Below are 15,792 nucleotides of genomic sequence, written 5' to 3' on the forward strand. Positions count from 1 at the left end.
TGCTAATGATTCTCAGACCTATCTTTTTTTTTTTTTTAGTGAGGCAATTGGGGTTAAGTGACTTGCCCAGGGTCACACAGTCAGACCTACTATCTAGTCCTAATCTTTCAACCTCTAGACTCAAATCTCCAGCTGTCTTTTGGGACATCTCAAGTTGGATGTCCCCTAGATATATATATATATATATTTTTTTTTTTTAAGTGAGGCAATTGGGGTTAAGTGACTTGCCCAGGGTCACACAGCTAGTAAGTGTCAAGTGTCTGAGGCCGGATTTGAACTCAGGTCCTTCTGAATCCAAGGCCTGTGCTTTACCCACTGTGCCACCTAGCTACCCCTTCCCATAGATATTTTAAACTCAGCATGTCCAAAACCGAATTCATTACCTTTCTCCTAAGCCTTCTCAACTATTGTTCTATTGTTCGGGGCACCACCACCCTCCTAGTCACTCAGGCTCAAAATCTGTCATCCTTGGGGCAGCTAGGTGACACAGTGGATAGAGTACTGGCCCTGGAATCAGGAGGACCTGAGTTCAAATCCAAGCTCAGACACTTAACACTATCTGTGTGACCCTGGGCAAGTCACTTAACCCCAATTGCCTCACAAAAAAAAAAAAAAATTAAAATCTGTCATTCTCAACTCTTCACTCTTTTACCCCTCCTCCCCACCCATCTAATTTGCTGTCAAGTCTGGCCAGTTGTATCTAACATTCTTCCTATATACCCCCATCTCTTCTCTTACACTGTCATGACCCTGATGCAAGACCTGGCCTCCTACAAAAACCTTTTGGTGGGTCTCCCTGCCTTGTCTCTCTCCAGTCCGTCCTCTGTTCAGGTGTCAAACTGAGCTTTCTAAGGCACATAGCTGACCCATATCATCTCCCCTATTCAATAAATTCCAATGGCTAGCACCTCCAGGGTAAAGTAGAAAATCATTTATGACCTCCCTCCTTCCAATCTTCTTACACTTTGTTCATTTCCATTCACTCTGTGGTCCAATGACACTGGACTTTGTGACAATTTTCACTGGCTGTCTCACATGCCTAGAATGCTCTCCCTCATCTTCTCTGCCTTCCTTTAAATCTCAGGTAAAAAAATCCCAGTTTCTAAAAGATTTTTTCCAAATTCACCTTGAGTTCCTCCCCTCTGTTGATAATCTCCAATTTATCTTGCATATATTTCTTTGTACAGTCGTTTTCGTGTTGTCTCCATTAGACTGAGCTCCTTGAGATGAGGGACTGACTTTTTGCCTCTTTGTACTTCTAATGCTTATCACAGTGTCTGGCACGTAGAAGACATTAAGTGCTTGTTGACTTGACTTGAAACCCCACTACTGCCCCACAGTGTCTTAGGCCAAGACTTTCCCATTAGTCATAAGGAGTAAGTTCCAGGACTCCTCCACTATTGAATTAGTGATCAAGGTTGGGATTCCCCCATCATTGTACCACAGAGTGAACAGGGCCATTATTTTTCCATCACAGTTCTATATATGAGTAGGGCTAGAATTCCCTCTCACAGACCCACAGGATTACCCCACTTAGGGGTAATTCACTGTTCTAAAGAGTAATTAGGACCTGTCCTAATCACTGTCCTGCTGTGTGAGTAGGAATAAGATTATTTTTCCATTATTCCTGAGAGTAACCATGACCTGAATTTTCTATCACTGTACAATAGTGACAAAGAGTGATCAATCAACACTGATTAAGAATGAGGATTTTAACTTTCCCAGAATAACCAAGGCCTGGATTCATCATCACATGCAAAAATGACCCGGGTCAGCTTACATCATCACCAAGACCAAGGTTCCCCATTAAAGTAACCAGAACTAGATTTTGGGGGGGGGCGGAGCAATGAGGTTTAAGTGACTTGCCCAGGGTCACACAGCTAGTGTCAAGTGTCTGAGGCTGGATTTGAACTCAAGTCCTCCTGAATCCAGGGCCAGTGCACCACCTAGCTGCCCCTCAAAACTAGAATTTTTAACTATACCCAGAAATGGCAATGTCTAGGTTTCCCCATCAGTGAATTGGTAGTGACTAGCCTCAACATTACCATACAGACAAAACCTATTGCTAGGATTCTTCCATGACTATGCCAGGAAGGTTGACCTGGTTCAGGACTGAACAATACTCCCATTTCTGTTCCTGAGAGCTGGGCCAAGACCTCTCCACAAATTCTCCTTTAGGGTTACCATATTTTGAATCACCAATGCTAGTATCTCATCATTTTACTGCAGAATGAGCAATTAATTCCCTTAAAACATTATTCTTGAAAGTTCCCAAGACTGGCATTTGCCGTCATTTCAAAGTGACCAGGCTTGATAATCTTGTTTTAGTTATCCCTTTATCACCCTTCTTTCTATCTCCCCAGGTAGTAAGCAGAGTCAGAGGATTCTATCCCTGATGATTTCCACTTAGTTTCCAGAAGGTAATTTCTTATCTATATTTAAATTTTACATGTGCTAATCTTGTGATAGTTGTGGACTTTGTGGGGTGTGGATTTAGGGGTGGAGAAAAGGGTGTTGACTTCGGATTTCCTCTAAGTTTTGTGGCACCTAAGCTCTAAGACTCCCCATATGAATGAGTCTCACTGCTCTGCAGGGCCGGATTTCCTCCCTCCCCAGAAAGCAGACTGAAAGTCAGTACATGGGAAATATTTCCAGGAAATTCCCAGCAGGATCTACATCCTGATTCCCACCCTAGGCTGACCTTATTGCAGCTGTTTTTGGGATTCCCCCTTAACACACCTATTCACACGGGTTAGCCAATATGTTTGTTGGGGGGCATTGGGATAATCCTCCCCAGCTTTATCCCATCATCTTCATCCCAATCCCGCAGTCTTCAAAGTCTTGGGGGAAGAAGGGGGTGTCTAACAATAATCCCCACATCTGAAGTGTGTAAGTGGGGGGAGAAGGGGAGAGTCAGGGTACAGGGAATAAGCTTAGCCCACCCAAGGGTACTACAGATAGTTGGGGGTAGAAGTTCTGTGTGTCGCTGCCTGGACACAGACGGGTAGTTGTAATGTCCTTTGAAGCTTCTGGTTTAGGTCGGAGACTCAGGGGAGAACTGTCCAGAGCCAGGTCTTCCAAAGAGAATCTCACCTTAGAGGCCAGGGAGAGAAATGGACAAAAACAGCACTCAAACGACACACGACAACTGTATAGGAACCATCTATTGTACAAAGTAAAGCCTATCAGTTTTTTTCCTTCCTTCCTCAGGGCAAAATAGAATGACTCCAGGGACAATGGCCTGCCCCACATATGCACATTTATCTCTTGCTCTGTTCCTGTGTCCACAGTGTGGCTTAGCCTGAGGTTCCCTAGTAACATGGAAGGACATTAATCCTTAAGTTCGAGGGAAGCCAGAGAGAGGAAGGTGATACAGGCTGTTTGCCCTCACATACTATCAGGTCAGAACATCCCAACAAGAACACTGTCTTCTGGGCTGTGCTGCTCTCAACTACACCTTGGGGGCTTTATGCAGTAGATACTGGGGGCTTCTGTTCCAGGTCCTGGCGAAGACCCAAAATTAACTGATTGAGGAGTGTGCGATTGTTGTCCCGACGCGGCACCACCAGCGGAGGGAGGGGGTTTCCCTTGTATTCAATCACAGCCATCTTGGCCCGGTCCAGGTTTTCACGGTTTGGAATCTGAAACATCCTTGTATAGTCTCCAGTTTGATTGCTGAAGCGAGGGGCCAGTGTCTGGAACAGCTTTGGGATCAGGTCCTTCTCCTGTGGGATGGAAGTGAGTGAAGGAGAGGCAGAAAATAGTTTGAGTCAGAGGAATACATCATGAGGAATCCCTGCACCTAAGTGACAAGAGCCCCTTTACCCAATAAAGGGGTACAGGTAAACTCTCAATGTTTCTCTCTCTCTCTCTCTCTCTCTCTCTCTCTCTCTCTCTCTCTCTCTCTCTCACACACACACACACACACACACACAAATACTGCAAGATTTAGAAGGAACAGCAGACGTCAACTCTAAGAAGCTCTTTTATAGCTGAGGAAATAGACCCAGAAGCAAAATGACTCGCCCAAGTCCATATGGCTAATAAGTAGCAGAGCTGAGATTTATTTTTATATACCCCAGTGTCTTCTATACTGTAGGAACTTAATGTTTGCTGAATTTAATATAACAGGCTTCTAAACTGCTTGCTTTGCCTTAACATTATGAAGTATATAGTATGTGTCACTCATTTTGCATTATGGACTAGGAAATTGGAATCAGGCTGAGAAATTTGCCCTGGGCCACACAGTTATGCAATGTCTGAACTAGGCCTCCAATTCAACTTCTCATTCTAAGATCAGTGTTCTTTCTGCTATATCACAGTCCCTCTCAGTGGTTTTAATCAAGTCTTTCAAATAGCCAGGGGAGTACAAGGAGAAGATATCAAGTCTACCAAAGAGGAGATAATGATGGTACTTACATAGGGCTTTAAAGTTTGCAAAGCTCTCTTATATACATTATCTCATTTGATTCTTACAACATCTCTAAGGGGTAGGAATCACTTGTGTTATTAATCTCCATTTTATAGATGAGTGAACTGAAGCTCAGAAGCTGTTAAATGACTAGCTTATATTCATATAGTGTCAGAAGTGGGATTTGAACCGAGGTCTTTCTGACTTCAAGCTCATCACTCAACACCATCTGCCTCTCTAAGAGAAGTAGGTCATTAGATTTAAGTAAAGCCTTCTGGACAATTTAATTTCTGCTGGAGAGCCTCACACAAAGGCAGCTGAAGACATTTACTACATCAGGACTTCACAAGCATCATATCTTGAGAAAAGGTGGGAAGCCTATGATAAAGCCTCAATATGGAGTCACTAATGAAGCAAACAGGAACAGGAACAGTTTCCCACAGCAAGCTGGCATAAGATTCAGCCACAAGAGCTATGAACAAGAACAACATTGGACTGAGGATCTTGCTTCCAGCAAATATGGAGTACAAGGGGAACTTTGCTGGGATTGCAGGGGCAGCTCTCACTTCCAAGTAACAGCTATGTATGAACAAAGTGCAGGCTAATTCCCCCCTAGAGGAAGTAAAAGGACTGGAGGAAGGCCTCTCTACTCTTCAGGCCATGAGATAGAAGATCATGTTCTTAGAATAAGTGGAAGAAGAAAAAGTAGCAGAAGAGGCAAAGGAGAATCCTATCCCACATTAGAATGGCAAGATAATGTGAAAAGAAGGATGACTAAATGCCTGGAATTAAGTAATAGGTCTAAGCCTCTGCCTCTAGATGAGGTGATATTCTCAAACGAGTATATTACAGGATACCTGGACAAATAGTGGAAATAGATGGAGTCTAGAAAAAAGATCGCAAGCCCAGCGTGAAGGCATCATATAGTGGTAATGCATTTCAATTATTTACAAATCTGCTATAGCTTTCTCTGTCAAAAGTAAAGCAGCTAATAAATTTTTGATTTGTCTTAACAGTAATTTCATCCTTCAAAAGGTTGAAGAATAAGGAAAATGACTATTCATCACCTGATTCTGACGAATATGGAATAAGCTATTGAGGCGGAATAATGGAATCTTAGGGGGAGAGTGACTAATCAAAGAATTGTTGATTTGGGAAGGAGAGGAAAATCAGGGAAAGCCTAATGCATATCCTGATTTCAAAAGGTTCAGGGAAAGGAGAGGTAGGATTCCATGGCCTAATATTTTTATACAGATTAGTCTGCTCAAGAGTATGGGAAAAGTATCAAGAATGAAAATTATAAGGAGGCAAACAACATTTATTCCAATGAGGAGGAAAAAAGGTGTCTAAAGACACTGATATGGATGCACAGGAAATACTTCAACTAATATAGATTTAAAAGATATAGAGAAAATGGAGGGCAAATCAGGGGATTAAAAAAAAAAAAAAAAGAACGGCAAAGTCCTACCAGAAAAGTGTCAGCAACACAAAGTTGGGAAGGAGCAAAGGCTTGGAATGAACATTAAAGATAATCAAAAGAGCTTTTTTAGTTACACAGGGGAAAGAAAGAGTAAGATCCAAAAAGGGGTAGGACCACTTCTCTGGGTAAATGGGACAATGGTAACAGAAAACAAAAATAATACAGAAATACTAAACTCTTGTTCTGTTTTTCTTTCACGGAGAATGAGCTTCTGTTTAAGAAAAACAAAAATGGTTAAGAGTCAACTGGAACTCAAAATAAGTGAAGAGATTATAAGAGTATATGATACCTGTACTCAGTGAGCTTAAGCAATTATAATTTCCAAACTGCTGTCAGTGATCTTTGAAAAAATGAATAGGAGATGTGTCATAGCATTAGAGAAGAGAAAATGTGCCCTGATTTTCAAAACAGAGAGAAAAGTCTGAAAACTATAGTAAGCTGGCTTTAATTCCTGGCAAAATTATAGGACATACTATTAAAGGGATGATTTGTAAAGTGAAATGGTAATCACTGAAAGGTTTCTTTGAGAGATCTTGGCTAACTAACATTTTTATTGAGGGAGGGACAGAGTTAACGGATTGGTAGATCAAGAGAATTTTTAGATATAATATACCTATATTTCAGCAAAAGCATTTGTTTGTTTCTCATTGTAGACCAGGATTAGTTATTAATGATTCAATATGAATTTGGAGGGAGGTCTCTACTACAATGGCCTAGGAATCTATCTTTGACTTTGTGCTTTTTAACATTTTTAACAGTGACTCCGATAATGCCATGCTTGTCAAATTTGCAGATGACACAGGGCCAGAATAGCTAAAAATGCTATTTAACAGAGCAAGGGTCCAAAAATATCTCAACAGACTACGATGATGGGCCAGATGAAATTTAATAGGGATAAATCTAAAGTCCCACTTTTCAGTTAAAAAAATCATCTTTCCAAGTACATGATGATACAATAGCATGGCTAGATTAACATTTTGGGTGGAAAATAATAGGAGTTTTAGTGGACTGAGATCAGTAAGAATCAAGTGTGCCATCACAAATCAAAAAACCTAATGCCATTATGGGTTACATTATGAAAGGCAGAGTATGCTAAAGGAAGCATTGTTGTACTCCGTCCTGGTCAAACTGGATCTAGAGAATTATATGTGGTTCTGGGTGTTACATTTTGGGAGGAATATTGAGAAGCTTGAATCCAAACAGAGGAGAGCAACAAGACTAATGGGAGGATTATAGAACATTCTGATGAGGAGGAAAAGGGGAGCTGTTTAAAGAGATTGATGAGGATATATAAGAAACTCCTCAACCAACACAGCTGGATCAAGTGAAGGCACTGAGGAGGCTTATATTCTAGAAAAGACTCATTCAGGGAGCATGGGATAATGCTCTTCAAGTCTGCCACATGGAAGGACTATTAGATGTGCTCTGATTGGCCTCAAAGAGAATAACTACAGACAAGGAGGAAAAGTTATAGAGAAACAACTTTAGGCTTCCTCCAGATCAAACGCAGGCTGTATGACTTTTCCTGGATGACACAGAAAAGATTTTTATTCAGATATAAGTTGATAGCCTCCTGCACTACCTCCCACTGAGAATCTCTCTAGAACTTAGGCTGCCCAGATGTTCTTTACTTAAACTACCAACTTTGTTCCCTTAGATGACCATTCTTTGGATCTGCTATTTATTTTTGTATGACCAGTGGAAAAAATTTCATCTCTCTGGGCCTCAGTTTCCCCACTTGTAAAATGAGGAGGTTGTACTAACTGAAGGAGTCTATAAAGTCCCTTTCAGCTCTACCATTCTCATGTTATTAAGTGCCTGTGGGGCATTTTGAAATGGAGGTACTGTAGGCATTTGAAGCTCAACATATCCAAAACATAACTTGTCTTTCCCCCTTAAACCCACCCCTTTTCTGAGCTCCCTCATTTCTGCTGCAGGCACTTTGTAATTACCCTGGTTTGCAAAAGAGTCATCCTTAACTCCTCACTTTCCCTTACCTCATAAATCCAATCAGTTGCCAAGTCTTTTTGATTCTAGCTCCACATCTCTCACGTGTATTTCCTTCCCCTTATTCACATGGCCATCATCACCTCTCAACTCTACTATTGCAATAACTTCCTAATTGGTCACCTTGCCTCAAGTTTTACCCATCTCAAATCTAACTTCAATTCATTGGTGAATGTAATCTTCCTAAAATGTCTGAACATGTTTTCCCCTATTCAATAAACTCTACTGGGGGCAGCTAGGTGGTGCAGTGGATAGAGTACTGGCCCTGGAGTCAGGAGTAACTGAGTTCAAATCCGGCCTCAGACACTTAACACTTACTAGCTGTGTGACCCTGGGCAAGTCACTTAACCCCAATTGCCTCACTAAAAAAAAAAAAAAATAAAAAATAAACTCTACTGGCTATTTACTGTCTCTAGGGTCAAATATAAACTCCTTGGTTGGGCATTTAAAGACCTTTACTCTGGAGGCAGCTAGGTGGCACAGTGGATAAAGCACTGGCCCTGGATTCAGGAGAACCTGAGTTAAAATATGGCCTCAGACACTTGACACTTACTAGCTGTGCGACCCTGGGCAAGTCACTTAACTCTCATTGTCCCGCAAAAAAAAAAAAAAAAAAAGGACCTTTACTCCTTGGTTCCAACTACCCTACAACTTTATTAGTCACATTACATTCCTTCCTAGAGTTTATGGCTTAGCCAAATGGGCTCTCTTCAATTTCCTTGTTTCCTTCAAAGCTCAGGTCGAATGTGTCAGCATCCTTATGCCAAGACCACTCATCTCTTTTTACTTCTATTAGGAGACTCCCTGTTTTCCAGAGCTAAGACCCAGCAAGCAAGCTGTGCCCTGACCCTGGCATAACAATAATCCTTTGCACTCACCCTCTGGACAAACTCAGCCACAGCAAAATCCCAGAATTGTTTCACACCAACACCAGGTGGTCTCCTCTGAGCTCAGACAAATACCTTCAGTACCCACATTCCAGTCATGAAGTCCTGCTATGAATCAAACTTGTCTCACTGTTGCTGTTACCCCTGACTATCTGGGCTACAGGTCAGTGCATAGCCACTATTAGATCTATTCAGATTTGCCCACACTAAACCGGGTCTCCTACTAGAGGAGGCCCCAGCGCCCTGTCTAGTTTCCCTCCTCCAATGGAATAAAGAAAGTGTTTTTCTTTTGACCACTGTTAGCTCTTTGGTTTTAATTTATTTTCAGAGTTAACTGTGGTCATGATAATAACCTGTGTGAGATCTCTGGTATGCTCTGTGACTCTTTGCTCATTTGTTTTCAGAGTTAACAAATGTCACCTGCAACATGAAGCCTTCTCTTTATATTGGCAGCTGCTCATGTCTTCCTCCTCAACGATTTTGTGTTTATTTTGTATATATGTTTATACTTATCTCCCCTCAGAGTATGTAGCCTCCTTGAAGGCAAGGACAATTTCGTGTTTACCTCTCTAGCCTCAGCACCTAGCACAGTGCCTGGAACACTGAAAGTATTTCATAAATACTTGTTGATTCCACATCTCAAAGTTTGTTTCTTCTCTCATTTGATCCCCCAACACTGTGGTCAGAGAAGATGAAATTGCTTGCCCTGAGAAAGCCAAGTCCTCCGACTATGCTCTAATTTCCGCACTTTCAATCTTTTCCAGAGCCCTAGGTTTTTTTCCTGGTTCCTTCTCCTCAACTCACAAATGGACCCAAAGTTTCCCTATCTTAAGAATCTCTTCTCTTTAGCCTGCTATTTTATCAAAATAGTTTTCTATTTTTTCTATTTTCTTCTTTTCTCTGCTAATCTGTTAGTAAGGGGTCTATGCTGGAGGCCTCCGCAGCTCTTTGTAACGATTGGAATGACACCACCTGCTGGAGAACTACTGTAGGAAAGCTCCGCCATGAGGAGAAGGCATTGAGAAGACCAAGGAGCCAGCGGGAGCTCAGAGCTATCTGGAAGAGGCTCTCCTCCCCTCAGAGAGCATTCAATTTCCCTCCCCCAAAAGGGGAGGTCCCTCAAAACTGCCTATGGAGAGTTCTCCTTCTGACCTCAGTAGCATACGTAACTTCAGGGTGGGCCAGGTGTGGCCCCTCCCAAATGAGTCAGCTAAAACTCCAATAATTTTTTACCACAAATAATTTTTACCACATCTTCTAACTCAGCAATCTCCTTTTGCTCTTTAAAACCACATTGAAACTGTTCTCTCAGAAGTCCACAATAACCTACAGGCAGCAGTGAATAGTGATGGGCCTGAATTGAGGAAGATGAGTTCAAATCAGTGGCAAGGCACTTATTAGCTGTGTGACCCTGGGCAAGTCACTTAACATTAACCTCAGTTTCATCAACTATTAAATGGGGATAATAGCATCTATTTCCCAGGGTTGTTGTGAAGGTCAAATGAAATATTATTTGTAAAAGGTGCTAGTACAGTGCTTGAAACACAGTAGGCACTACACAAATACTTATTCCCTTTACCTTCCCTCTTCTCTCCCCCAATCGGGAAATCTAATGAGTCCTCTTTCGATTTTACTTCATTACAGCTGTTTACAATTTTGTTTTTTTTTTTAAATCAAGTCTTCCTCTTAAACAACAACCTTCTCCAAACTTCAGAGATGCCAGTCCTTCCTAATTCTTGTATCTCTGGTCTTTCTTTTTCTGTCTCCGCAGCTGCCTCCTCATTCTACTCAGACTACTAGGTGTGGGGGCTTCCCAAAACACTGTCCTTGGAAGTCTTCTCTAGGTGATCTCATTTATTCCCATGATGTTAATGAGTAGGCTTTCTGCTAAGGATCTGAGTCCTTTCTCCCCAATCCTGATATCGAACTCCAAACCCAGTTACATCTCTCAGGTGGGTATTTCTGATTTTTAAATGATTTCTTTTCTTTTCTTTTTTTTTGCTGCAGGGCAATGAGGGTTAAGAGTGACTTGCCCAAGGTCACACAACTAGTAAGTGTCAAGTGTCTGAGGTCGCATTTGAACTCAGGTACTCCTGAATCCAGGGCTGGTGCTTTATCCACTGCGCCACCTAGCTGCCCACAGGTGGGTATTTCTGCCAGGAACACCAACAAATGTGGATCAAAATAAAATTTAACCCTGATAGTCTTCAACTGGAATACCCACTAGAATTCAAGTTCATGTGAATATCCTTACTTTGATAGCAGTTTAAGCTGTATTTATTTACACTGTATCCTTTCATATTGACTAATATTAGAATGTTCTTCATAACATAATCAATTAGAGATTTTTTAAAAGATGTTTTCAGGGCAGCTAGGTGGCACAGTGGATAAAGCACCAGCCCTGGATTCAGGAGGACCTGAGTTCAAATCTGACTTCAGACACTTGACACTTACTAGCTGTGTGACTCTGGGCAAGTCACTTAACCCCCATTGCCCCGCAAAAGAGGGGTGGGGGTGGGGAAAGATGTTTTCAATTTCTCCTTTCTATGCTCTTTCATTTCTATGGTTACTATTCCAAAAATTTGATTTATTGCTTCATTCTTACTCCTAGGTTTATTTCTTTAAAAAACATCAGGATATTGAAGCCTGTTTTAGTATTATTAGAGCTACAGAAGCCCTGAATCAAAGATCAGACATTTAGAGCTGGAAGGGACCTTAGAGGTCACCTAATACAGGCCCTTTATTTTACAAAATAACTAAAGCCCAGAGGTTGTCCTTCCTTCTCAAAGAGGGTGATGTCATGACTTGCAGTGAATTGGATTTAAGGGCTGTGTAAGGTCACCAACTTCACTCTCTTCTCCAGAGCCATCAGGGTCCAGTGCCAAGACATTTAGCAGGATGCCTGGGGATGGCCCTGGATGTCTAAGGCAAAATGGGGTTAAGTGACTTGCCCAGGGTTGCACAGCCATTAAGTGTCCGAGGTAAGATTTGAACTCAGGTCCTCCCAACTTTAGGGTCATGGGGCAGCTAGGTGGCAGAGTAGATAAAGCACTGGCTCTGGATTCAGGAGGACCTGAGTTCAAATCTGGCCTCAGACACTTGACACTTACTAGCTGTGTGACCCTGGGCAAGTCACTTAACCCCAAATGCACCACCAAAAAAAAAAAAAAAAGAGAGAGAAACCAACTTCAGGGCCAGAGCTCTATCCACTCTGCCACCTACCTGCCCCAAAGCCCAGAGGCAGCGATTTGCCCAATGTTATTATAGAGGTTGATGATAGTACAGATGGAATTTAATCACAGGTCCTCTGGCCCCAAATTCAGTACTTTTTTCCCACTGCCTCATGAAATCAAAACCAGTAATGTGGCACATTTTTTATGATATATTTTATTTTTGGTAACCACCCTTAATAAATATGAAGAGAATGAACAGCTAGGTGGCGCAGTGGATAAAGCACCAGTCTTGGAGTATCTGAATTCAAATCCGGCCTCAGACACTTAACACTTACTAGCTGTGTGACCCTGGGCAAGTCACTTAAGCCCAACTGCCTCACTAAAATTAAAAATAAATAAATAAATAAATATGAAGAGAAGGAATTTTTGTATCATGGTAACATCTTTACTAACTGTAGTTAACAGAGAGTAGAACCACAGGAGGCATTTGCTACTGAATAATCTCACAGGTGGAAAGCCTTTTGTTTTATTTATAATGAACATATGAATCTACTATAAGACAGCCATTTAACCCTATTTCCTCTATTCCTTTCCATCACTCAGTCTGATTCTGACTAATCGTGTATTAATACTTCATTTCTGTTCTTGGCAGAGTACTAGACTGATAGAAGAAATCCAGTTGACATTATTCATCTAACTTTCAGAAAAGACTTTTTGTTGTGCTAGAGACACAAAACTGCTGAGTACAGAAGCAGAATTTTAGAATAACTGAAAATTTAAGAAAGGCCTTATTACTTAGCTGAATTGACCAGTACTCTAGTTTGGGACACTTTTTATTGATGGGGATTAATTGCCTACATGTCCAGATGGGCATCAGATGGATAGTAGGAAAAGGTAGTAAGAATTTTGCTTGCTCTCATATTCACCTATTATTTGACTCTTCATAATACAGTTAACTCATCCTGGAGTCATTGAAACCGTATGTTGTTGACAATCTTGAACTTATGCCACAAAATATATATTTCACTTATTTTCCTTTTCTGTCTGAGAATATTTGTTGATTTGTAACTTTAATGCAAACTTTGTGGTCTGAGGTGATTGCTGGGAATTCTAGAGAAGCTGCTTGAAAGTTTATTTAAACCCCAGAATTTGTAGGTCAAACCTGGACACTTAGTTGACAGAAATATTCCGTATTAAGCAAATATACCCCAAGCAGCTGCTCAATATAATTAATACTGTTTCTAATAGGTATTGTTCCCAAATGCTGAGTGACCCAGTTTATTGATAGTAGTCAATTTTGATGTCATGTTCGTTATACAAAGATATACAATGAATAATAGTTCAGGAAGGGTCTTCATAACCGACTAAATAGTATAGATAAAAAATCTTGAATAATGGATTTCATGTCACAGAGAGGTCATAATAATATGCTAGAGAGCTTTGTCATGTCTCTCCTGTTCAACATTTTTATCCTCTTGAATAAGGAAAACAAAGCGTGTTAAAAAATGTGTGTATGATACAGAGTTGGGAAGAAGGGCTGATTTGCTGGGACACAGAATGGGGATCCAAGACTTCCTAACAGATGCTAAAGATGTAAACAATCTGAGAAAGTTATCTAAAAAGAAATTAAAATTAGTACAGATAATTCTAAAGTTCTTCACTTAAGGTAAACTATCAAGTGCACAAGTACGGAGTGGGGTGAGCCGTGGCTTAGCTATCTATGCATGTGAAAAAGACTAAGATTCTGGGCCACAGAGAAATCAACGTAAACGGTCTGGGGCTGACGAAAACCCACATTTCATCGGGTGGCTCGCGCACGCATGCGTACACGCGCACTCACCGTCAGCCAGAAGTCAGCCATCCGCATCGCTTTCTCGTTGGTGTCTCCCAGCTTCCCGTAGTCAATGAGCTGAGGAGAAAGGGGCGGAGTAAATGGCAGGAATAAGGACGGAGACAGAAAGGACCTCCCAGGCTCCTCCTCCCGCCACGTGTACCCTCCTGCCCTCGGTCCCGCCCCCAGGGCTCTTTCGACCCTCTTCCGGAAATCCCGCCTCCTCCCCTTAGTCCAGTCCGCCCTCTGCCCTCACCCGCTCAGCGTAGCCGCGCATCTCGTCAACGCGCGCCCAAGGAGCCTCGATACGCTCATGGCGCACTAGCCCTGTCAGCAGGTTACGCAGTAGATGGATGCGGGATTCGGGGCCAAGGCCCAGGCGGCGATACACCCTCCCGTGCGAGATAGCGGCGATAACAGAGAGCCGCATGGTAACCAGCCAACCGCTTCGCCACCCGGAACCGGAACTGCACCAGGAATCAGAACGTGCACGCAAACGTTGGCCTGAGTCCAAATTGACTGTAACCGCGCATGCGTGATAGCGGCGGGGTTATTGTGTGGAGTACGTGTTTGCGCATGCGTTTATGCGTCCGCTTTGGTGGCAGTGGTCAGTGGAGGGTCGGACCGCACCTATTTACTGAGTAGTTTGGTGGAGCCGAACCTACGTGATGCGTGCGCCGAGGGGCGGGGACGAGGACTGAGTACTCTTTAGAGTCCTCCTTCAGCTGTAATGGGTAGAGGGCATAGCGCCACCTGGCGTCCTAAAGGGGAGATTAGAAAACGCCTCCATCGTGTCGATTGTCTGACATACCCCAGTATAGGGTTCGTCCAATAATAATTGAACGTCCCCGAACTACCTGGGCACTTCTCGGCCCCTTCGGGTTCTTGGTTAAGACGAATATTGTGCATGTGCAAGAGTCTTGCCATGACCTCTAGGGACTTGTCGATATATGTGTATATATATTCATCAATCAGCCAGCATTTATTAAGCATCTTTTGTGCCCCAGCTGTTCCAATAAGCGCTGGGGAGACAAAGAAAGGAAAAAGACAGTTCTTGCTCTCTTGGAGATATTACTGGGGGAGACATACAGAAAACCATGTGCAAACAAGCTATAGGATAAATTGGGAGTAATCTCGGAATGCACTAAGACTTAAGAGAAATGGGCAAAGGCTTCTTGCAGAAGTATGCCTGTATATTTGTGTATATATGTGTCCTCGTGTCTATGTGTGTCTACAAACATACATTTTCGATATAGTTTAACCTCAGTTACTTCATCTTGGTTATAGATAATTGCAGGAATGCTGTAGTTTGCTGAATAAAAAATATAACAGCATATCAGCAGAAGGGACAGGTAGGCTAGGTGGCACAGTGGATAGAGCTAAGGTCATGGAGTCAGGAACACTCATCTTCATGAGTTCAAATTCAGCCTCAGACACTTACTGTGTGACCCTGGAAAACTCATTTAACTCTGTTTGCCTCAGTTTCCTCATCTAAGTTGAGTTGTAAAAAGAAATGACAAACCACGTCAGTATCTTTGCCAAGAAAAACCCAAATGAGGCACAAAGAGTTGTGCATGACTAAACAACAACAGACATCTAGTGAAATAGCAGTACTGGGTGTATCCTTTCCTAATAGAGATTTCTTTGCTATAATCACTTGCATGTACCATATATCATCTACTTCCTATATAAGGGGTAATCCAGTGAAGCACTGAAGACTTAAGCCCTGAAAATGAGCTTCTCTGCCCTCCCCAAAGATTGGGTTTGTTGAGAGGAATAGAAGGAAAGAGAAGGGGAAATACAACTGTCTGAAATTTTCCATGACCTGACATCCCTGGGCACTCAACCCTATTTTTCAACCCACCTACTACCCTGAAATCTTCCTAAACGGTCAAGCCTAGAACTTAATTTTGTGCTCCCATTGTGATCTTATCAAGACAGAGGACAGGAGGACTACAACCTCCTTTTATCAGTTCAGTTAAAGATGGAATGAGTTTGCTTAT

At 42.1% G+C, this 15,792-nt stretch overlaps 1 protein-coding gene across 1 annotated transcript; it reads right to left on the minus strand.

Annotated features, from left to right (window-relative positions):
* Positions 1 to 14,277, minus strand: MRPL17 (mitochondrial ribosomal protein L17). The gene is made up of 3 exons (XM_043995250.1): positions 14,046 to 14,277; positions 13,799 to 13,867; positions 1 to 3,725 (listed from the first exon to the last, which is right to left on the minus strand). Exons 1-3 carry the CDS (start codon positions 14,217 to 14,219, stop codon positions 3,468 to 3,470), a joined length of 501 nt encoding a protein of 166 aa, XP_043851185.1. The 5' UTR covers positions 14,220 to 14,277; the 3' UTR covers positions 1 to 3,467.
* Between the last annotated feature and the right edge of the window lie 1,515 nt (positions 14,278 to 15,792).

Source organism: Dromiciops gliroides, chromosome 3 (assembly GCF_019393635.1).
Source record: "Dromiciops gliroides isolate mDroGli1 chromosome 3, mDroGli1.pri, whole genome shotgun sequence".
Taxonomy (NCBI): Eukaryota; Metazoa; Chordata; class Mammalia; order Microbiotheria; family Microbiotheriidae; genus Dromiciops; species Dromiciops gliroides.